Source organism: Tenebrio molitor, chromosome 2, assembly GCF_963966145.1.
Source record: "Tenebrio molitor chromosome 2, icTenMoli1.1, whole genome shotgun sequence".
Classification (NCBI taxonomy): Eukaryota; Metazoa; Arthropoda; class Insecta; order Coleoptera; family Tenebrionidae; genus Tenebrio; species Tenebrio molitor.
In genome coordinates this window covers 769,930-792,447 of record NC_091047.1, presented here as the reverse complement: position 1 = coordinate 792,447, position 22,518 = coordinate 769,930, and the positions used below count along the sequence as shown (strand labels likewise).

Sequence of the window (22,518 nt, the reverse complement as noted above, 5' to 3'; positions counted from 1 at the left end):
AGTAATGAGAGTATGACCTCGAATAATTAATTGTGCGAATTTTCTCTTGTAGCGACGGGAGACGTGGACTTCGTGGGTACCTTCCACAGGATATGGGACAACCATTTGGCCGAATTGGTGGAATGCGCAAAGTGCGGCCGGAAATTCTTCCCCGACCGGATAGAAACTCACGGACGAGCCTGCGCCGGTCTCCGTATCGAACTCAAAGGCAAAAAATAAAAAACAGCGACTCGTGTATTAATAATTTTTAAAATAAAAAATTGTAAAACCGTTGCCTGTTTTTTTCCACTACCCACCAGATCTGGGGACTTTTGGTGAGTTGGCAGCATCGCGAAACGTGCACTGCGTGGCAGCTCCTAGCACACTTCACTGCGATCGTCCTTTCACGGGAGTGCGCCGTTAGTGGCGTATCGTATCTTGACTGTGTTCACAAAATCAAGAAACATCCAAGATGGTAAGTTTATTTTGTTCATTTTACACACACCAGTCTCTTCCCCGATCTTCGTTACACACGCCGGTATATTTATTTGTCGGGTTCCGCGACGCTTTTTCGTGATCTTAGCGACTTTACTCGGATTGCACAATAAGATGAAAGCTCACTTGGCAGCGTATTTATGTTTACAAATCGACGATGTTCGCCGAAATTCAAAGGATCAGAGAGTCCTACTCGATATTACAGGGTGCAATCGCGGATTTTCGTCCGGGTTTTTGTCGAAAATCGTCAGAAACGCGGTGCATCGAGTGTCAACACATGTCGATGATGGTGGACCAGCTGCTCAGTTGTTTGTGGCCCCCAGGTTAACTTTACCGTCGACGAAATCCGTGCCATGATGGACAAGAAGCGGAATATCCGCAACATGTCCGTCATCGCTCACGTGGACCATGGAAAATCAACTCTCACCGACTCTCTGGTATCGAAAGCTGGTATCATCGCCGGGGCCAAAGCTGGAGAAACTAGGTTCACCGATACCAGGAAGGACGAACAGGAGCGTTGCATTACAATCAAATCTACGTGAGTACCCCAACAAAAAAAAACAAAAAACTCAGATTTTCTGAATTTCCACCTCTGAGTTTGCCGTTTTGTATCGTATTTTGTGTAGAGGTTTTATCTAAAATTTCGCCGAGAAAATCAGCCAAACAGAACTAATTTGCGTGTTCAACATGTAAACCATGTTACGCAATATTTTGTGTTTATTTTCCTATTGTAACGAGTAAAGAACACACTGGAGTGCTGATTGATTATGTGAATATGGCTTTTGCGTGAATTTTTTTGGCGACATTTGAGTAAAAAAAAAGTTGCACAATATGGCGACCGTGAGTCATCTTGAAGGGACAACTCTTGAACTTTACACGATTCTTTTCTCCTCTAGTGCCATCTCCATGTTCTTTGAACTGGAAGACAAAGATTTAGCCTTCATCACCAGCGCCGAACAGCGCGAAAAAGAGGAGAAAGGTTTCTTGATCAACTTGATCGACTCCCCCGGACACGTCGACTTCTCGTCGGAGGTGACCGCGGCCCTGCGCGTAACCGACGGTGCCCTCGTGGTCGTCGATTGCGTCTCAGGTAAGTGTCACTCCTTGATGGTCGCCTTCCAGCACAACTAGAGCCACTTGGTAGTGCGTTGGTGGCGGCGACGCCATCCGCGCACGCTGACGATGTTGGCAGTGCAATGGAAGGAGAGTAAGGCGAGCTCGCGTTTAAACGCTGCCGCAGGGCCTCTATCTTTATGTCCGTTTGCGGCAAGCTACGGCGCGAGCTGTACAAGTTTTCCAAAACATGAAATTTTGGCGAATCGCTTTTGACCCAGAGGATTTCAGGTGTGTGCGTCCAGACCGAAACCGTGCTCAGGCAAGCCATCGCCGAGCGCATCAAGCCGATTCTGTTCATGAACAAGATGGACAGGGCTTTGCTGGAGTTGCAGCTGGACTCTGAGGAGCTCTACCAAACTTTCCAACGTATCGTAGAAAACGTCAACGTTATTATTGCCACCTACGCTGACGATAACGGACCAATGGGTGACGTCCACGTGAGTAAACTTTTTCAACGTTCAAAAAGCGAGTTCGTTCGGGAAATTCTACTTAAATTCAATAATTAGAACTGAGAAACGACTCGCAGAGTAGGGTTCACTATTTGCCCTGCTTTAAATATTTGTGTTTAAAGCGGTTTCCTGATGTGAGACAGTGTTTTATGAAGATTTGATTTGTTCCTGTGAGTTACAGCTGCATCTTGTTTGTAGGTCGACCCCAGCAAAGGTTCGGTCGGTTTCGGTTCGGGTCTGCACGGTTGGGCCTTCACTCTTAAGCAGTTCGCTGAAATGTACTCGGAAAAATTCAAGATCGACGTCGGCAAATTGATGAAGAGGCTCTGGGGTGAGAACTTCTTCAATCCCAAGACCAAGAAGTGGGCCAAGCAAAAGGAAGCCGACAACAAGCGCTCCTTCTGCATGTACATCCTGGACCCCATCTACAAGATTTTTGACACCATTATGAACTACAAGTAAATTTTCTTCAATATTTTCCATCACTTATTTAAATTTTTATGATGAATGTTCTCACAGACCTGTTCAGATCACTTTGAAGACAAAAGAACGGCCAACTGACTTGTCAATTGTTTCTTAAGACAAGCGAAGTTTTTTGAGCGTCTCTGACTTGTTTCGGTTTGCAGGAAAGAAGAGTACGAGGCGTTGTTCCCCAAACTCGGCATCCAGCTGAAGCACGACGATAAGGATAAGGACGGCAAACCTTTGCTCAAAGTGGTGATGCGCACCTGGTTGCCTGCTGGCGAGGCGCTCCTCCAGATGATAGCCATCCACCTGCCGTCACCTGTTACGGCGCAGAAGTACAGGATGGAGATGTTGTACGAAGGTCCCCACGACGACGAGGCCGCCATGGGCATCAAGAACTGCGACCCGAACGCTCCGTTGATGATGTACGTGTCGAAGATGGTGCCCACTTCTGACAAGGGACGGTTCTACGCTTTCGGTCGCGTCTTCTCCGGAAAAGTCGCCACCGGAATGAAGGCTCGCATCATGGGACCCAACTACACTCCCGGCAAGAAGGAGGATTTGTACGAGAAGGCCATCCAGCGTACCATCTTGATGATGGGACGTTACGTCGAAGCCATCGAGGATGTTCCGTCTGGAAACATCTGCGGTTTGGTCGGTGTCGATCAGTTCCTGGTCAAGACCGGGACGATCACCACGTTCAAGGACGCTCACAATTTGAGAGTCATGAAGTTCAGCGTTTCTCCGGTCGTACGTGTTGCCGTCGAGCCCAAGAACCCTGCCGATTTGCCCAAGTTGGTGGAAGGTGAGTCGACCTTTGCGTATTCGACGTTTTCTAAAAAATTTCCGTGATGACTATTATACCGCCCCAGTCTGACGTCGGTGATTGATCGGTCGATTCTGATGCTCACAAGACGCCATTTTGATTTTTATCTCCCAAATTTTCTCCTCTACAGTCGAACGTTTCAGGTCTGAAGCGTCTGGCCAAGTCCGACCCTATGGTCCAGTGTATCATCGAAGAGTCCGGCGAGCACATCATCGCCGGTGCCGGAGAATTGCACTTGGAAATCTGCCTGAAAGATTTGGAAGAGGATCACGCTTGCATTCCCATTAAAAAATCCGATCCGGTAGTGTCGTATCGTGAAACCGTCAGCGAGGAGTCCAACCAGATGTGCTTGTCCAAATCGCCCAACAAACACAATCGTCTGTTCATGAAGGCCGTTCCGATGCCCGAGGGTCTCGCCGAAGACATCGACGACGGCAACGTGAACCCGCGCGACGATTTCAAATCGCGCGCTCGCTACTTGAGCGAGAAGTACGACTACGACGTGACCGAAGCGAGAAAGATCTGGTGCTTCGGCCCCGACGGCACCGGTCCCAACATCTTGGTCGACTGCACGAAAGGTGTACAGTACCTCAACGAAATCAAGGATTCGGTGGTCGCCGGTTTCCAATGGGCGACCAAAGAGGGCGTTTTGTCCGAAGAAAACTTGCGAGGCGTCAGGTTCAACATCTACGACGTGACCCTCCACGCGGACGCCATCCATCGCGGAGGCGGTCAGATCATTCCGACGACTCGGCGTTGTCTCTACGCGTGTCTGTTGACGGCGGCGCCTAGACTCATGGAGCCGGTCTACCAGTGCGAAATTCAGGTGAGTGCGACGTCGCGGCAGCTAAGGTGATCGATTTGACAATTTGCGGTGATGTTGTTCAGTGTCCTGAAGTCGCCGTCGGTGGTATCTACGGCGTCCTGAACAGACGGCGTGGTCACGTGTTCGAAGAACAGCAAGTAGCCGGCACTCCTATGTTCGTCGTCAAAGCCTACTTGCCCGTGAACGAGTCGTTCGGTTTCACCGCCGATCTTCGCTCGAACACTGGCGGACAAGCGTTCCCGCAGTGCGTCTTCGACCATTGGCAGATCCTCCCAGGAGATCCGCTCGACACCTCGACCAGACCCTTCACCGTTGTACAGGTAAGTCGATACATACATTTCGAGCTCATCCACCATCTCCAGACAACGCTGGACGATTTTTAAGTTCAGGGTTTGCTTTTGATGGAAGATCAACAGTCTTTTAAAGTTTCGGTCTTGAAACGAACAGTTTTCTCGGCCTGAATAGGGGGACTAACATTCCAAAACATATTTTCCCCGAGTGCAGTTTGTGTAACGTTGAAATCACTCTTTTGCAGGAAACACGCAAGAGGAAAGGTTTGAAAGAAGGACTCCCGGATCTTTCGCAATACTTGGACAAATTGTAAACAGCAACTGGTTTTTAGTTAATGTACAGATTATTTAAGATTCATCTTGAATTATAATTTTTTATATTACTGGCAGGGTGAAAATACATAAAATCACGTGTAATATTTTTATTTAATATTTTTTTTTGCTTCCCTACAGTCTAGTTGTATCTATTTTAAACCATCTATGGAAATTTCTTTCAAGTAAATTATGTCCAAGAATTAGACGAGAGTTTTTTTATTGTTACCAGCGGGTATGATCGTTGTTTTTAAGCTAGTAGAACTGATTAATTATAAGCAATTTGTTTTATTAACGTACTCAATTAATAAAAAGGAATTTTTATTTCTGTATTTTCATTTTTGATAGGATAGGTGGTGATTGATGCTTTTTATGTCAGTTACAGCACGACCAGCTTCCACTTCAGGATTTTTTTTAGGTGAGTACTTGAAGTTTTTATTTAAATTTCAAATGTTACGATGATGAATTTTTTACACCGTAATACCGTGACGGACGTAAATTTATAGCTCAACAGGTCTGAATTTTTTTGATCCAAAAATATTCGAACGTTTGCAGAAATACCTTGCCTGACGCGTCTTTTTTTTGTTACAGTTGCTGCTAATAGCACGAATGGGAATTGCAAATGAAATACAGGTGAGTTTTCTCCTTGACATTGAAAAATAGTTCTCGGGAAAGCGTGATGATAACATTTTTTTATTTGAAGTAATATAAAAAAGTATTACGATGTAGTTTGCCAAAAGGATTCTGAAATGTTCTAATAATACGAACACGATCAAATGTTCTAGACAAGATTTTATTTTTTTTTTTTCGTTATTTCAGGTGTGTCTATGAGACGTCAGGGCAGTCGGTGTGCATTCGAAATCGGTAAGTCGATACGTTGATCTGAGGCTAATTACCCCACACATTTAAGCCGGCCGTTCCACGTTCTCAAAGTGGGAGAGGTGTGCTCGTTGTGGGAACATAATTTCTTTTCATGTGTATGGTTGTTTGGCACTTGTCAGAGTAACCAAAGGACGATCAGATACAGTTTTATATTTCTACAAATAAAGGACTTCATTATTTGTTTTTTTCGTTTGATTTTTCAGAATATCTACTTGGGAAAACAAACGAACGAGCGACAAAAATGTAAGTGTAACTTATTTTCATAAATTAACATAAACGCGGACTGCAGACTAAATAAACACTCAACTATGATGATTCTGTTACCGTCCCAGTCTGATTATTGTGACTGATTCGTTTTTCTGATTTTTGTTAACCATGCTTCTTCTGCTTCAATTAAAAGGATTTGTTTTTAATATCGGTTTTCTCTTGTTGCAGGTTGTTATTGGTGTGATAAATATGTAACTCGTAAAATGTGACTTGTTTGATACATAAATAATAAAGACTTAATAGTATTGGAATTTTTTAAATGAACCTCTGAAAAATATTAAAGCCTATATTGTTGATAACTTTATACATTATTAAAATCTAGGATAATTGGTTAACCAGTTTATTCTTGTACAACGTAACTAGTGCCCTTGCCGCTAAAAACAGAGTTTCTTTCCTTGCGACTCCGCTCACGCTTTGTTGCCAACCGTTTTTACAAATCTGCAACCAACACGTGACAGTTATTTATCACGAACAATTCAAGTGCCCACCTGTAGATATGCCGCAAGCAACTTCTCCGTCGAGTCACACCCTTTAGCGTACCCGGGCATCTCTTTCTCTGCCTGCTTCAAGAACAAATCTAGTGGAATGGGCGTAGTTTGCGTGAACGTTTTGATGGTGATCTGTTTTTCCTCATCCTTCAACAATAGGACGCTCAGATCGTACCACTGATCGTCCTGACGCAAAAGAACGTTTTCGACCGCGATCGTCGGAGATTTGTTATTCTGTAACGCCGCTTTGATTTTCTCCTCGACCCTTTTGAACCCTTCCTCAAAACCTACCGCTTGGTGCTTCTTCTCCTCGACTTTCACACTTATACCGCTTAAAATACCGTAATTAATAAAAAATAAACCAATACGTGATCGTGATTACTTCACCCATGCTTTACCAAATACTGAAAAAATCGCCTCGCGTATTGGGGCGATTTCATCTTGGTCTGTGGACACCACAGAGATTTCAACGTCGCCGCCGGAATCTGACAAAAACATATTAGAAAGCGGTCACGACCTGGCGAGCAACTCACTGATGAACTCTGACATTTGAGGATCAAGTGTTGTGATGAGGGAGTCAACTGAATGTTTGGCCTTTTCTGCCACCTTTGACAGGATCCCGCCGCTGGACACGGCGTCTTTCATCCATCCTATCAGTCCCCCTGTGCCCTGAACCGACTCTGCGTTGGTATGGGGCAGTGGACCGTGTTGAACACCTTTGCTTGGTGGTATGGCAGCGCTGCAATTGACGTTTACAATGACATAACCTCAAAGGCGAATTTTACCTAAACTGAGTCTGCGGGAACGGTTGCACGTTGATGGTCACGGGGGGCCCGGGTTTAATTTCTTGCGAGATCGGAGTTACGATATTCGAGGGTAGGGGCGTGGGGGCCGGTATAGACTGAGATTGCCACAGTGTGAAGTCAGGCAGATTTGTTGGGGGTGGCAAGTTGGAAAGCAAGTTCCCGCCCGGAAGAGTCACCCCGCTCGGGGAAGGTATGGAATATGGAGAAGAAACGCCGCTTATAGATTCTACAATTGATTTAGGTCAAATTGATTAGATGCGTGCAGGTTAAGAGCTGTCACCTGTCTTGTCACCGTTATTGGATGACTCTTCGTTTTTCTTGTCGATTATCTCGAACGACGCTTCTCCATTTGAATCTTCTTGTAACATTTTATTTACTTTATTATTGACACCGATAATGTAAACATATGATTTTGATTTGTGTACGGGAAAGGAATCGTGGCACACTGGGGATTTTAGCTCTTTCTACGTCGCATCTGAAGTTAGTCACGCGGAATTTGTACACGTTAAACTAGCGGATACATTACGATTTTTGCTAAAACGTTTCGCGAGTGTTCGTTATTGAACTAAGCCAAACAGTCTAGGTGTGATTTTGAAAATTTTAATTGCCAAAAAAATATTTCTTGAGAGTCAATGACGAATAGGTTGGTACCCTGCTAGTGGCAGCTGACCCTAGATGAAGAGAAATAGATAGGCCACTCTCTCTCTCAAAAGAGAAACACATTTTGTAGCGCCATCTGTTGAAGGTATGGGTTTACACAGCCACTAAAAGGTCTCAGAAATACAGATTTCTTTAACGTAAAACATCCGAGAAAAATGCGCGGGATATTCAAATGATATATTTTTTTTCCAAGGAATTGCAGTCGCCCAATCAACACTAATCACAATCAACATTGTATGTACATAAAAATATAATAATATTTTACGTTAAAATAAAATATTAAATAATTATATGTAACACAACATTGATTAAAATGTGATTAGTGTTGAATGAGCAACTTAAAAAAAATACATACACAAAGAGAATGGTAACAATAAAAAAAAAGTACAAACTTTCAAACTATATTATAACTACATACTGTCATTATGTAACAAAATGATGGGACAAAACAACGTACATATAAATAAATATATTTCCTACAGGAAGCACCCAATTACAGGAAATAATGTGCTGAGAGCACGGTACATACGACAAGATTCCAGATAATGATCTCAACTCTCTAAAGACAATAGTCGGCATTCTACAGCGTCAAGAATTGTCTTCAGAGAGTCAAAGTGTATGTCACACCTTGTAGCGAACTGATTAAAGTTGTTACACATTAAAATGACCGGCGACTTAAGTAACTAACACATTTGTTCTGTAGCTAGGAATATAAAACGTAGTAGAAATAGTTAACTTAACAGTAACACAAACCGGAACACTGCAGAAAAGCGAAAGAGCGGAGATCCAAAGACGAACTGTTCACGACCAGCGAAAGAACGAAAAAAAGTAAAGAACGAAACAGGAAACAGCGTCCACATCACGGAATACCTAAGCACGTGCTAAAAACAACTCAGTCTTGGTCTTTTTATTTTACCAATTTTACCCACCAAGTTTCTGTTGGCAGTGTCATGGAGGAACGATGGTGGAGCCATCTATAAAAAGTATGATTAACTAAATATGTGTTTCTCGCTGTTTCATATGAAGTGCCAACCCCCTGCAGCTGACTGACAGATGTTATCAATCATTGAGTGAACCGGCCGCGTCAAATAATTAATTTTTATCGTGATTTAAAATAAAATGGCAGATCCAGTCGAACCGCCCCCTTTGTTCGAAAACGTAGACATACTAGGCGATAGTAAGGAAGATGACGACTTATTCATCTCCGCCTCGCAGGTAGGCTTCCCCTAATCCATTATCTGCCTTGATAACCCCCACTTCCCTCAGGAGCAGGCCGAGTCGTATCGCGACGACGCCCACGACACCCTCAACGGCGACCCCAACCTCACAAAATTGTCCCTGGACGACGAAAAACCTGAAATGGAAAACGTCCCCATCAACAATGCTGAAGTTATACAAGACACAATGGAACAAGTACTGTTGTGAGGTGGTAGATTTATTTTCGCTCACGTTTGTCGAATTTTAGGTGGAAACTGCGGGGGGCGACCAATTTTTGGAAATTTCCATCACCGAGCCGCAAAAAGTGGGCGAGGGAATGGGCGCCTACATGGCTTACAGGGTAGCCACAAAAACCAACATGCCCATATTTAAGAAGCGCGAATTTTCGGTAACGAGGCGCTTCAGCGACTTTTTGGGCCTCCACGATAAACTGTCGGAGAAATATCTCAAAGTCGGCAGGATCATTCCGCCCGCTCCCGAAAAAAGCGTAATCGGGATGACCAAGATCAAAATCTCGAGTCAATCCGAAGGTAGTCCTTCCAACGGCAACGACTTCGTCGAACGGAGACGAGCGTCCTTAGAGCGGTACCTGAAACGTACCGCGCAACACCCGGTCCTGGTTCTGGACCCTGACTTTAGGGAGTTTTTGGAGTCAGGTTGGCAGGGTTGTGTTTAATTTTTCCGTTTGATTAATGTTTTCGCCCCCAGATGTGGAGCTGCCGAAAGCAACGAGCACCTCAGCTCTCAGCAGCGCTGGGGTAATGAGACTTTTCAATAAAGTAGGCGAAACTGTCAACAAAATAACCTACAAAATGGACGAAACTGATCCGGTAAGTGCGTCACAGTTATCCCCTCTCCCGATCACTCGACCAATCAAATTGCAGTGGTTCGAGGACAGATTGACCCACATTGAGGCTCTCGAGACTCAACTAAGAAAACTCCACGCCAACGTCGAGGCGATGGTCGCTTACAGAAAAGAATTGAGCCACCTGACCAACGGGGTTTCGCGTTCGGCGGCCATGTTGAGCGCCTGCGAGGACCACAATTCATTGTCCATGGCGCTGTCGCATCTTGCCGACACCGAAGAGAAAGTCGAAGCGTTGCATCTGGAACAAGCCAACACCGATTTCTTCATCCTGTGCGAGCTCCTGAAGGACTATTTGGGACTTCTAGGGTCGGTGCGCGACGCTTTCCACGAACGCACCAAACTTTTCCAACATTGGCAACATTCGCAGCAGATGTTGGCCAAAAAGCGCGAAGCTAAAGCCAAGATGGAGCTCACCAACAGATCCGACAAGGTGGATCAAGCCGGCGCGGAAGTGATCGAGGTGAGCACTGCTGCCAACCGAATAAAGTCACCAGACTTGGCGAGTCGGTAATTAACGATTATTTTGAACAGTGGGAAGCAAAAGTCGAACGGGGCCAAGAAAATTTCGACAAAATCTCAAAAATGATCAAGATGGAAGTGGAGAGATTCGAAAAATGTCGTATTCACGACTTCAAGATGATGTTCATCAAATATTTGGAGAACCATCTAAACCATCAAGCGCAGGTTTGGCGTTCAAAAAAAAAAAAAAAACGAGAATAACGGTGATGTTTTAGCTCGTAAAATACTGGGAAGCCTTCTTGCCACAAGCTAAAGCGATTGCCTGACTAGAGGACCTCTGCAAAGAATAGCAGAACCGACATTCCTATTGGAGATTCCCAGAACTTTAATGGTACCTCTTGTAATATAAAATTTTTTGCCACTTGTATCGCACCAGGAATCTCCGAATCTCGTCCCTATTTTTATTTCTGTCATTTATTATTATACATAATCAATTTTTTTTCTAGTTTACGTATCTATGTTATTTTGTGGGTTTTTCCGTGTAATTTTACGAAGCCACGTTACTGTAGATCCTTTGTTATCTATAAACCGCCTAATAAGAAAATTATATTTGTTATGTGCTTTGTGTAAGAGATAAATACCTTTATATTGTGATAAGAAGATGCTCAGCTTTCAAGGCTTGGTTCTTGTTCAAATGTAGTTCGAGTGTAAGGTTACGTAAAATTATGTTCCCGACCGACAACATATTATGTAAAGTGATGCATGGTATTAATGAATATTGTATTGCTTCCATTAAGTATAAAAAATTAATAAAAATGTACATTGCGTTACAAAATCTCTGGTTACAACTCGCTTCCCAACACCAGCGCTCCTGTCGGCCGCCCGCGTAACCCTAGATAAACGCGTAACTAAGCCTGAAAATTTTTAAGGTTAGGTTGTGAAGATCAAAAACTTCGTCAAGATTGTTATGGCAAATAGAAACATCGATGAGAGATTTAGGAAGCCGCGAAGAACCAAGGGAACACCACTTTTCGTCCAGAGGAACTACTACGCGGCTGGAATTATAGCATTTGGTGGGCTCTCGTGGTTCTTGTTTGAGTAAGTGGATGGGTTATGCAATTTTTTTTCCCTACGTGAGTGGGTTTTAGATTGCTGCCAGGAACGAAAAAGCTTAAAAAGAGTCAACTGGAAGGTAAATTTGACACTCCCCCAGAAATCCAAACCCGATTTCTCGAGGCTCAGTTGTCATCTACCAAAGCAGGCTATTTGCAGTTGATAAGTCGTTTGAAAGCGAGAGAAGAGGCGCGAGAAGATGAGTTGTACAGGGACGAAACGAAGCCGCAACCGTGGTACAGCAAGTTCTTCACTCAGCCAGAAGTCTAAAAGTAATGCTAAACATTCTAGGTTAGTTTGATGTAAATAGTCTGAATAAAATGTTTTATTGAAATAATGTGGTTTCATTTAGCTCCCGTCAAGTGAAGAAGATTTCTAAATATTTTACTCAAGTCTCAAAAAAAGAAAATGAAGGGCGGGCAGGTTCCGAAAGTTCTGGTGATTTGTCAAACTCCCCATACAAAAACTGTTTGAATTCAGCACAAAGTCTGAAATTGAACGATTCTGCGAGTGATTTGGACGATTTTAAAACACCGAAGGCGATCAATAAAGTGTCGAAAATAGTCCAGTTAAAGCCGCCTCCTAATAACGTTAAGAAACGAAAAAAGGCAAAAAACTGCAATGTTCCGTTGAAAAAATTCGTCGAAGATAATTTCAAGCATGTGGACGTCAATCCGGACCATCTCCAGATGGCTTTGGCTCTGTCGGAGTCTTCGTACCGAGCCGAAAATCCCGACGACCAGCCGAGTTCTCAAGAAAAACGAGAATCGTTTAGGCAAGCGTTCGAAAAATACGGGTTTGGCTACAGCAAAAACAAAGTATCCGTGGAACGAAAAAGAAGTTACGAAATTAACAAAAAGAGCAAAACCTCGCGCTACCGCTTCGTCACTCCGATACTTAACATGCGTACTACCGAAGAACGCGAAGCTTTGATCTCGTCCAAAGTGACGTTAATTTTGGCCCAACATGATCGAATCGCGCCGAAAACTTACCCTCACGAGCGTACAGAATTGTTCTGCGAATCTCTCAAAAACCATCACGTTTCCGCAACACTTTTTAAGCTGAATCAGATGGAACTGGAGGATTTAAACGAGAGCGGGAGATTCTACGTGGCAGGATTGGGGATCGAGGCTTGCAGGGCAAAATGCGGAAGCTTGCTGAAAGACTGGAGGAAGATCGCCGGGCGCGAGCGCAGCCCGACGCGTCTCGACGATATCACAGAAATCTCTCCCCAAACTACCAAGTCAACATATTCAAGCTACGTAGACTTGACAGGAACGCCCCCCGAATGTGGGGAAAACTCCAAAATAACTTCTCCATGTTTGTTGACAAAAGAGACAGATGAATGTGAACATCTGACTGTTGATGAGAGTAACTCTGATTCACTCCTCCAAGATTCCTTTAAAGAGACAAATGACTGTGTTGACTTGACAAATAGAGACGAAGAGTTAGTGTCGTCTGAAAGCCTCCAGTTGGGTCGGGGAGATTTTACGGCAGACAGTGGAAGTACAAATGAAAATTCTCCCCATAGTCGTAACAATGTAGAAGTAGTATCTCCAGGACCTACAGAAATCTTCAAAGTAAACTCTCCACATAAAAGTTTTCAATTTAATCATGGAGATTTTACAGCAGAAAGTTGCAAAACAGCTGAAAATTCTCCTTTAAACTGTAATGAGATAGATATAGTGTCTCCCGGACCTGAAAAAATCTTCAAAATAAATCCTCCACGTAAAAGTTTCCAACTCAGCTGTGGAGATTTTATTCAAATCGAAACTTCTCCCAAGTTTGATGAAAACCCTGGGATTGTGTCGAGGGAGACGACTTCTTCTCCTCACAGGAGCGTCTCGCCTGATCTCTTCGGATCAGACGATGATTACCATCAAGAAGAAGCTAAGACGTCTGTTTCTCCACACAGTTTTCCTGGTTTAGAGAAAGGAATAAATCCTGAAGAATTGGAATGTTTTGATTTGACCCAGTCTGATCAGGAGGAGGGGGAGGAAAACACAAGTGTAACACTTTCAGATCCTGAGAAAACTATCGTACACTCTCTCAACATCACTGAGTACGTCAATAATTTACTCTATGAAAATAATGAAGCAGCGCCAAGTCAGAAGTTTGAGAGGATAAGTATGAGCGGTGACGACCAAAGTCAAGAGAGTATTTATATAAGTGATGACGAACTGAACTATTCAAGTGTGTTCAGTACGCCCCCTTTTAAGAAAAAGGTCGAAAATGACATATCTGACGGTGACGCTGATGATGACTACTTAGCTAACCTTGAGGTCTCCTTGGAGGAGAGAATCAAAGCAAAAATGAAAAAAATCCCCTCACCCCAGAAATTTTCATCAGAAACAAATAAAATATCCGAAGATTATGTCGATTTAGCCTCCAGTAACATCTCCCGTGGGCACTCCAATTTGGATGATAATTCCCCCGCTTTGGAGGGTTCATTTCTGAATCAAGTTCCTCGAGTGGAGACGCCAAACGAGTCGAGTGGTAACAGCTTCGTGATCAAAACCACCAACGTGACCCCCATGGCGGATTACGACAAAATGGATACTCCAAAAATTGTCAAAGAATTAGACAAGTTCGGTCTCAAACCCATCAAACGTCAGAAAGGAGTTAAACTTTTGAAGTTCATTTACGAATCTACTCATCCCTTGGTCGAGGACGACGACGGTAAAGTGGTGAAGAAGCGTCGCACTCAATCGTTACAATGTGGAGATTTTATCGTTGGAGAAATTGGAGGAGAGGAGGATTTGATTTTTGAGAGGACTCAATCGAAACGAACCGCCTCTTGTCGAGTGCCTCTCCACATCGTTTGGCACAACTTCGTGATGAGCAACCCCAAAATAAGGGAGAATATATTGTTGTACGAGCCCCTCCAATTGGAAGTTTTACACTCGATGCTCAAAGACCAAGGTTTCAAGTTTAACATTCAGGTGAGTTTGAGAGTGTTTTTGGAGGATTTTGTGGTAATTTAGCGGCCTTCCAGGATTTATTGGCGTTTTTAGATAGGAAATGCGTAACGATCCGCACGGCCCAAGGTCAACATCGCGGAAAAAAACACAAATAAACAAGCGCAACGATTTATTATATTTTATAAAATCACACAAGAATAGATCATTTATTTTATTAATCCGACTACAATTTACAATATCACAACCTTCACGTGTCCATAACCTAATTTTTTTCCTTCTTTTGCTTGATCTTGTAATCCGAGAGGGCCGCTTTGATGGCGTCTTCTGCCAGCATCGAGCAATGCAGTTTGACCGGCGGCAACGACAGCTCTTTGGCGATGTCCGTGTTCTTCAGCTGCAAAGCTTGATCCACGGTTTTGCCCTTCACCCACTCTGTAGCCAAAGAACTGCTGGCGATGGCCGATCCGCAACCGAAAGTTTTGAATTTTGCGTCGACGATTTTACCATTCTCGTCCACTTTTATCTGCAACTTCATCACGTCTCCGCAAGCCGGCGCCCCTACCAGACCGGTCCCCACGGTCTTGTCGTTCTTGTCCATGGACCCCACATTTCGCGGGTTCTCGTAGTGCTCGATCACGTTGGGGTGATACGCCGCCGAAAGCACCTTCAAGGGCTCCACGACCCGCAGCAACTTCGAGGAAGCGTTCAACGCCATACCTCACTTCGTAATTTCTTCGATCGAAAAATGTATTGTTTTAGCACTTCCACTTTCCTTGACTGACATTCGCAGAATGACGTGATATGGACGTGATCGCGTACTGGATTGAGACGCGCTGCAAGCGTTATCGTATCTTGCTTGCTCAGAACGCAAGAGATGGGGCTCCCGCTTTGCGCTATTATCGAAAATTTTGTTTACTTTAAGGCGTACCTGCTGATATAATCCACCAGGTTGTGATTTACTTACAAAACAGTAAAAATCCGTAATTGCGTATGCGTTTTGACAGATGACGTTAAAGTTGTCATTGCCACAAGCCGTTAATTATGGTAAAATCGCGTAAAAAGTGTGAAATGTAGTTGAAAAAGCATTAATTTTTTTGATGTGTAATTAGCGTTGATTTGCCCAATGTCTCCCTTCGTAGTGTTAATTTTATTCTGCAACCTAACCTATACGTTACACGCTGCCGATGTGAATTTTGTAAATACCCGACGTTTGCAAGCGTTCGCTCAGATTGGGCCCCAGAAGGACACAAAACCAGACGATGCGGTCGAAGAGAAAAGCAAAGATGAGGAAATCAGGATTAACGTGAAAAGTAAGGTGAAAGCAGAGGTCCAGCCTCCTGACAGCAAGAAACCAACCCCATCTGATAAAGAGAAAAGCACCACACATGCCCCACAGAAGAATTCCACCAAAGTGGACGATCACAAAGTGATGAAACCGGCCGAAATGGAATCGGGCGCTCTGCTAAGGGGTGTCGCGGTCGTTGTAGCTTTAACTGTAATTGTGATTATTTATATGGCCTTGAAGACTTATTGCAGGTGAGTTGGTAAGTTTCCGCGCGGGTAAGTTTCATTGTTGACGTTGTTTGGCAGCAAAAGGAGTAAACCCCTGATGGTGAATAAATATGGGGTGAGAACTCGACGGAGCGACATCGAGATGACTCCGCTCCCGTTGGACGAGGACGACGAAGACGAGACTTTGTTCGAAGTGAGCAGCGCGAATAGATGAAACCTCCCTCGTTTAAATATTTGTATTCGTTACTGTAAATAAACAATATTTTTGTACCGACTAACTCTCATTTAAATAAATCGATTTTTCTAAGTCTGGCGTCAGTTGGTTTTCCTGCTTCCACCTGTCATACCCTGAACGTGTCATACTGAGCGACGGCGAAATGAATCGGAGCGATAGTTGGATAGAGATAACAAAAAAACAAACGTCAAAGATAATCGAAAAAATATGTTTCCACAAAGAGCGTGGAAATATGTGTAGAAATATGTGAACTTTAAAGGTGGACTTAAAAATGTAATCAACTTTATGAACATTAAAAAATGTAAAGTCCGGTAGACAAAAAGCAGTAGGAATGGCAACTCTAGGTTGGCACAGTTGCCTTCTTTATACGGTTGGCGGTCGAATCTAAATTTGTACGACTGTAAATTGCCAGTTACTGCTCGCTTACTATACCTACAATCAGAACATTACAAATGCGGTAGATTACATTTTACAGCGCGAGATTTTTATATGTATAAGTAGATTGAAACACGACCGCGCAGCGGTAGTGTTTTAACAAAAACCGAGCGATGTAAAATGCCTACCGCATTATTATAGTAATGTATTAATCTTTTTGGCCGACGACTCGTTTTCTCAAATTTGAAATTTGTTGTAACCAATAATTTTGCAAAACCTGTCAAAGACTGTCATTTGATTAATGAAGTAGCAGAAAGTTATCTATTATACCGTTAGCTGGCATGCTTACGATTTATACCACAAGATGGCGCCATCAGACTTCACAATCAAGGTTGGTAGAACTGACTAATTTGTATTGTAGGTTGCCTCCGCTTGCCTCCAAGTGCCTCGTTGCCGTTTGAATTTTTTCCCCCGCAAAAGTTACTCGTGACGTTGCAATGTACAAAACTTTTACGACAGAGTCTGCCGATCATACATTACGTGTTCCCTCGCTAGAATAAAGCGTAAAAAGCCACCCAATTAACTCCACGGAGCTTATAAACCTTAACCACGACCTGCTGTATAATAACCAGCCTGTTCATTTCATTAAAAAAGCATTGCGAAAATGTTTCCGAGAAAGAGTCAATTTTCGCCGATGAGGGCGCCACAGTACGGGCGCTTCTGAAGAATAAAAATGCGGAAAAATAGGTTTAGACATGATTTTAGAGTTAAGATTAGCACAGTAAGTTCATATTTTCTTTCTAAAACAATAATGAATACAATTGTATTTTTGTGTTTTTGATTTTAAATTCGAATGTCATTTGAACGAGAAAAACTCTCGGTGACAAAAACTTAAGATGAATAATATCCCCAAAAACCGCCCGTACCGCGCTCTGCGGGGATCACTAAAATTACACTTTTGAACAGGCCGGTAATAATACAGCAGGTCATGACCTTAACAATCAATGACGGAATTTATTCGAGTTTCAAACCTTTCCTATGTCTAGCTGTTTCTCGCGAACACAAAACACAAATTAATATTACAAAATGATTTGCATCGATTATGATTGAAGTTCTGATTATATTTATGTTATTTTGATAATCAATGACGAAATAACGGTTGACATTTATTCTAGTTGTAAACCTTCCGTAATTATTACAGTTTCCATTCATTCGCGATCCAACTGATCCAAATCAAGCGCCTCTGGTGGTCATTTCACATCGAATAGTATTATCGGCGCGGACGACGCTTTTATTAATAAAATGGTTTTTTCGTTGAAACATGACATAAAAGTCCCCAAAAGTCACCAGAATTTATTGCCAACTCAATCTGTAATTGTTGCTCACACGGTATAATGTATTTTCAGGAGTTATTTAGTTTAGTTAATTTTACTAAACCAGAAAAAATTGTTCCTGTTGTCAACTTGTACTGTGAAAGAACTTTTAAAGAAAGAAAATGAGTGGCAGAAAAAAGAGAACCAGTTGCAGAAGAAAGAAAATGAGTTATTATTAAAGATCAAAGAATACGAATGCCAAATAACAATTTTTGAACCTCAACTTGTAAGTTAACGTGATTTTGATCTGAATTAATTTAATAGTACTTACCTACTCTAATGTAAACCCAGAATTTGATAAGTATTTAGTTCCGCGCAAATTCAAATATTTGAACAATCAAATAAAACCCGCAAAAATGAACAAATGGCCAAGTCGTGATCGTCATAGAACGGTAAAAACCCTAGGAAACCCCTGGCCTACGTTGTGTGTTTTAGACAAAATGGCGGAAGACTAGCTCGAGATGTAAATGGCGGACCTGCGGGCTGGACAAACTTCGAAATAAAAATACATAAATCGGTGGAAGGACGCCTGTATTTAATTTGAAATACAAACAAAATAACTACCTCAAGAAATTATACAAACTGAAAACTAACACTCGGTTAAAGAAACTAACAGGGCAAAAAAACCCCAAAAAGTGACCCCCACTTCCCCGCGGTCGAATCTTCTCAGTCATCTTCGGACGTCCCTCTACTTCTCCTGGTCTTCTTTGGCGGCGGCAATTCAAATTCCAACTGGGATATTACACACGCTCCCTAAGTGTCCTAGAGTGCAGTGCAGCGAAACGGCGATGACACTTTGAAGATGGTGGTTAGGTATTTGTGGCCCACGGCGGTTTCTGTCATCCGTCTCTGAAATTACAAACTCACGTTAGTATCGTATTCACAAGCGGTAAACTGTAAACTATGAGTTCCCGGACTTATAACGTTAATTACTATATCGTCACTTGTTTACTTACAAAATGCCTATTGTAAAGTTGCCACTGGCGCTGACGTTCTCGCTGTCAGAACCCCGGGTCCACGTTCTCCCGAAGTTCGGTGGTGGGACCGAGAATGGGTCCACCGGTGGTTCCTGTATGATCGCGGACGTCGTCGGTTGGGATGTTGGCCTCATGGACGTTGTCATCTCGCTGTTCCAGGGCGAGATCTCGTCCGGGTTTTCCTCCGGTGCGAACCTAGCTCCAGCTTAGAACACCTAAAACTCACTGTACGACGGATCGGATTCTCCGACCGGGATTAGTAACTCGGGGGCGCGAACCCGACGAATAATTAACCGAGAAACAAACTAACTAAGAGATCCCTAAATAAATGGTTCGAAGTCCGTTCAAATGAGACCCACACAAATTGCATCCTGGTCACGGCACCAAATTCTGTAATGTAAACCCAGAATTTGCTAGTTCCGCGGAAATTCAAATATTGAACAATCAAATAAAACCCGCGAAAATGAACAAATGGCCAAGTCGTGATCGTCATAGAACGGTAAAAACCCCTAGCAAACCCCTACGTTGTGTGTTTTAGACAAAAAGTCGGAAGACCAGCTCGAGATGCAAATGGCGGACCTGCGGGTTGGACAAACTTCGAAATAAAAATACATAAATCGGTGGAAGGACGCCTGTATTTAATTTGCAAATATACGAATACGAATAAATACGTTCTTGTTTTTATTTAAAGTCCGCTTTTTTTATAATCAATTGTCAAAAGTGTTGTCAGGTTGGCAGAAATTCGAAACAGTGAATTTTATAAATCACGTTTGGAACATTGACTTTTGAAATTGTCACCGATTGTCACATTTGACAATTTAAATTTGTAACCCGCCAGAAGTTTGTTATAATTTTGTTGCAGTATGAAAATTATAAAATACCTAGGGCTTCACGTAAGAAAGGCACAGAACAACCACTGTTGGAACGTGAGAAACTTGCAATAATTAGATATTGTGAAGATGAAACGTGGATATAAGTACCAAAATGGTAATCAATTGCGCCAGTGGGTGAACGAAAACGTTCCCTTGGGTGTTCCAAAAGTTTGCAAAAGCTAGGGTAAAAGGTTCACGATTCTGCATGTTGGAACTTCTACAGGTTCTTGCCAAGTTGTGATATGCTTCTTAGTTCAGAAGTAGAGCATAGAGACACAAAAATATAAATGCTAAAATTTTTGAGAAATGCTCCCAGCACTAAATAACGTTCCATTTGTAGTTACTGCGATTTGTTGCATTTATTACACAAATTGTTTCTTTTGTCTTTGATTTCGTTCGTTTTTCTTTCATCGTTGACACACGTGTCTCAAACTCACAAATATACGCAACATAACCTCAATAATGATCTAGGAGAAATCTAGGGTGAAACTGAGATAAAATTGGACCAAATGTCAATGATTTTTAATATACAGTTTGGTCCATGGGGGTGACACTAGTATAGCAAAACGAGAAACACATTTAAAGTGTCATTAGTAGTTTACCACCCAACCACTGTCGCTGTAGTCGGTAGGTTTAGCCAGTGGCGGCTCGTAACAATTTCAACTGGTACGGCAGATTCGTTGGTATTTTTTTTTAAAGCTCTAAGTTGGTCGGTGTATTTGTTCCATATTTATTTATAATAATATTCAACAACAATAATAACATTAATTTAATCAAAATTTAAAAAAAATTTTTTTTTGATAAAGAACAAATTCACTGTTCAGCAAGAACCAACGTGAAGGTCTAGAGCAATTCTTGCCAGGTGGGGAGGATTAAGGAATTTGGTTAGGTATTAGGAATATAACATAACTAATAAATCTATAAAAAAAAAAACGTAACAAAACAACTCTATAAAAATATAAAAGAAAAGCAAATTTCAAAAAAAAAATCAATTCTAAAATATGAAAAACCTATACATATTCGCATAACAAAAATAAAAGTGTAAATAAAAAATTAAATACAACTTCCAATAAAATTACATAATTATAAATTATGAAAACGCATAGCAAAACAAAATTAAATCAATTAAAAAGCAGAACAACTGTCATATTGCTATCTCTTTTCAACATAATGTAAACAAACTATTGAATTCTTGTACATATTGTATTAAGCGTGTTCCACTATGCATCTCGCTTTAGCATGTGTGATTCGAGCAAGACACGAGTTGTACGTTTATCACATTAGCGACGTCAAATTTTTAGGTTACGTTTTAACCACATTATTTGTGATGGATTTGTTTAATTTTGCTTGAAATGTCCTCCGTATGATGCCAACGAAAAGCATGTGGACAGATTCATTTACAGAATTTGTAAATTGCAAAAATAATATTGGAATTGCGCGGAAACTTGCAAGACTGGAAGCTAACAGGTAAGTGGGTAAACTAATTCATGGCGTTGCCGAAACAAAATCTAGGAAGAAAGAAAGACAGTCTAAACGTGGTTGTTTAGTGCTGTTTTCAACAATTTTTAATATATCTGACCTATTAGTTGATAATTATGTAAATAGTCATCAAAAGAGTTCTGAAGGGAGCGGTTTCTTTGAAAGCCAAAATTAAAACGGAGGAATAAATTTGCAGAAAAACCAACAAAGCACGAAAGAACACAACTCAAAATCTTAAAAATTGAAATTTGTTATGATATCTGTCTCATGTTGCCAACATGTTGCCTAAATAAATTTTCAAATATTGGTAGAACCATGCACTGCTGTCAAATGTCGAAAACAGACACAGGTCATGTCGACTTCTTGATTCGGCTAAGCTCATCGGACTATAATAAAAAAATGGACTATACTCATATTTCTTTTACTTAAGATTGACTAAATATTTTTGTAAATTAAATCAATTCTCCTGTTTTTCTGCAGCGCGAAATCATCGATTACTTTGTCATAAAATTTGAAATCTTTATCTTCTTGCAAGATTTTTATTAATTCTATTTCAATCGATATCTTTGCCAAACTACTTACTTAACCGCGTTTGTGTCATCGAATTTCGAAGAAAATTTTTAATACGCTTCAAAGTAGAAAAACTTCTTTCAACTGAAGCAGATGTGGATGGAAGCGATAATACTAGTGATAGTAATTTATAAATTTCGGGAACATCTTTTTGCAATGAGTTGGTATAGATAAAATTAAACATATCTGAAAAATTGTGTCACATTCCAAATAGTTCCGGATCGGAATACAAAACTTGTAATTCACGTTCCAATTTGTTTTTTTTTCAAAAAGTGTAGGATAACTTGTCATTAGTGAATCTAATAAAGCATGGAGGAAATTTTTATGATACTACGGAAAATTATGTTTTTGGTTCGACACTGTCAGAATTTGAGAATTTTCTCCTATGTGAACGGATTTTGATAAATGTCACAACTTGTCAAAACGAAACGTCAAGCTAATTTTAAAGATTTCAAACGATTTGGAGCTTTTAAGGGGCTCGTCGAACCAAAAAACGTTGTATTCAACTCGTTCGTGCCAAAAAATGCCCAATTTACACACAAACTCGTCAAATAAACTACTAATACGGTGCGATCAATTAAAAAATAAATCGAGTCGACGTGTTACCTATGGCAACCCATGCTATAGCATAGGTTCCAAAGCAAACTCGATTTATTTTTTAAATGATCGCTCGGTATTTAAAAGT

General features: G+C 41.7%; 4 protein-coding genes, 2 long non-coding RNA genes and 2 other non-coding genes across 12 annotated transcripts; 5 read left to right on the top strand and 3 right to left on the bottom strand.

Moving 5' to 3' along the window:
* The first annotated feature begins 296 nt into the window (after positions 1 to 296).
* Positions 297 to 4,964, top strand: eEF2 (eukaryotic translation elongation factor 2). Its single transcript, XM_069038506.1, has 9 exons — positions 297 to 454; positions 798 to 1,012; positions 1,371 to 1,564; positions 1,819 to 2,027; positions 2,238 to 2,497; positions 2,666 to 3,309; positions 3,474 to 4,156; positions 4,219 to 4,476; positions 4,692 to 4,964. Exons 1-9 carry the CDS (start codon positions 452 to 454, stop codon positions 4,758 to 4,760), a joined length of 2,535 nt encoding a protein of 844 aa, XP_068894607.1. The 5' UTR covers positions 297 to 451; the 3' UTR covers positions 4,761 to 4,964.
* LOC138125153 (small nucleolar RNA SNORD31) lies at positions 3,346 to 3,412 on the top strand. Its single transcript, XR_011157366.1, has one exon. It is a non-coding gene; the product is annotated as a small nucleolar RNA SNORD31 (small nucleolar RNA).
* A 288-nt stretch (positions 4,965 to 5,252) lies between the features above and the next one.
* LOC138123720 (uncharacterized) lies at positions 5,253 to 6,152 on the top strand. The gene is made up of 3 exons (XR_011156888.1): positions 5,253 to 5,391; positions 5,578 to 5,622; positions 5,844 to 6,152. It is a non-coding gene; the product is annotated as an uncharacterized lncRNA (long non-coding RNA).
* On the top strand, positions 5,943 to 6,009 carry LOC138125152 (small nucleolar RNA SNORD31). The gene has a single exon (XR_011157365.1). It is a non-coding gene; the product is annotated as a small nucleolar RNA SNORD31 (small nucleolar RNA).
* Positions 6,153 to 6,179: 27 nt separating the features above from the next.
* LOC138123714 (protein PRRC1-like) lies at positions 6,180 to 7,858 on the bottom strand. 2 transcript variants are annotated; one of them, XM_069038511.1, is made up of 6 exons: positions 7,482 to 7,858; positions 7,187 to 7,427; positions 6,929 to 7,134; positions 6,778 to 6,880; positions 6,396 to 6,726; positions 6,180 to 6,345 (listed from the first exon to the last, which is right to left on the bottom strand). In XM_069038511.1, the coding sequence occupies exons 1-6, from the start codon at positions 7,567 to 7,569 to the stop codon at positions 6,226 to 6,228; spliced, it is 1,089 nt and encodes a 362-aa protein (XP_068894612.1). In that variant the 5' UTR covers positions 7,570 to 7,858; the 3' UTR covers positions 6,180 to 6,225. The 2 variants fall into 2 exon arrangements, with proteins under 2 accessions (XP_068894612.1, XP_068894611.1); XM_069038510.1 differs by having other exon boundaries at positions 7,181 to 7,427; positions 7,482 to 7,855.
* A 1,050-nt stretch (positions 7,859 to 8,908) lies between these two features.
* Positions 8,909 to 14,658, top strand: LOC138123709 (sorting nexin-2-like). Of its 4 annotated transcripts, XM_069038505.1 has the most exons (8): positions 8,909 to 9,076; positions 9,128 to 9,274; positions 9,327 to 9,735; positions 9,788 to 9,909; positions 9,964 to 10,407; positions 10,479 to 10,631; positions 10,682 to 11,504; positions 11,555 to 11,856. In XM_069038505.1, the coding sequence occupies exons 1-7, from the start codon at positions 8,981 to 8,983 to the stop codon at positions 10,730 to 10,732; spliced, it is 1,422 nt and encodes a 473-aa protein (XP_068894606.1). In that variant the 5' UTR covers positions 8,909 to 8,980; the 3' UTR covers positions 10,733 to 11,504; positions 11,555 to 11,856. The 4 variants fall into 4 exon arrangements, with proteins under 4 accessions (XP_068894606.1, XP_068894605.1, XP_068894604.1 ...); XM_069038504.1 differs by having other exon boundaries at positions 9,788 to 10,407; XM_069038503.1 differs by lacking the exons at positions 8,909 to 9,076; positions 9,128 to 9,274; positions 9,327 to 9,735; ... (1 more) ...; positions 9,964 to 10,407; positions 10,479 to 10,631 and adding exons at positions 11,872 to 14,461; positions 14,515 to 14,658 and having other exon boundaries at positions 10,731 to 11,171; positions 11,336 to 11,504; positions 11,555 to 11,810.
* Positions 14,595 to 15,959, bottom strand: IscU (Iron-sulfur cluster assembly enzyme). The gene has a single exon (XM_069038513.1). It carries the CDS (start codon positions 15,153 to 15,155, stop codon positions 14,703 to 14,705), a length of 453 nt encoding a protein of 150 aa, XP_068894614.1. The 5' UTR covers positions 15,156 to 15,959; the 3' UTR covers positions 14,595 to 14,702.
* Positions 15,960 to 18,449: 2,490 nt separating this feature from the next.
* On the bottom strand, positions 18,450 to 20,899 carry LOC138124260 (uncharacterized). Its single transcript, XR_011157086.1, has 2 exons — positions 18,892 to 20,899; positions 18,450 to 18,784 (listed from the first exon to the last, which is right to left on the bottom strand). It is a non-coding gene; the product is annotated as an uncharacterized lncRNA (long non-coding RNA).
* Between the last annotated feature and the right edge of the window lie 1,619 nt (positions 20,900 to 22,518).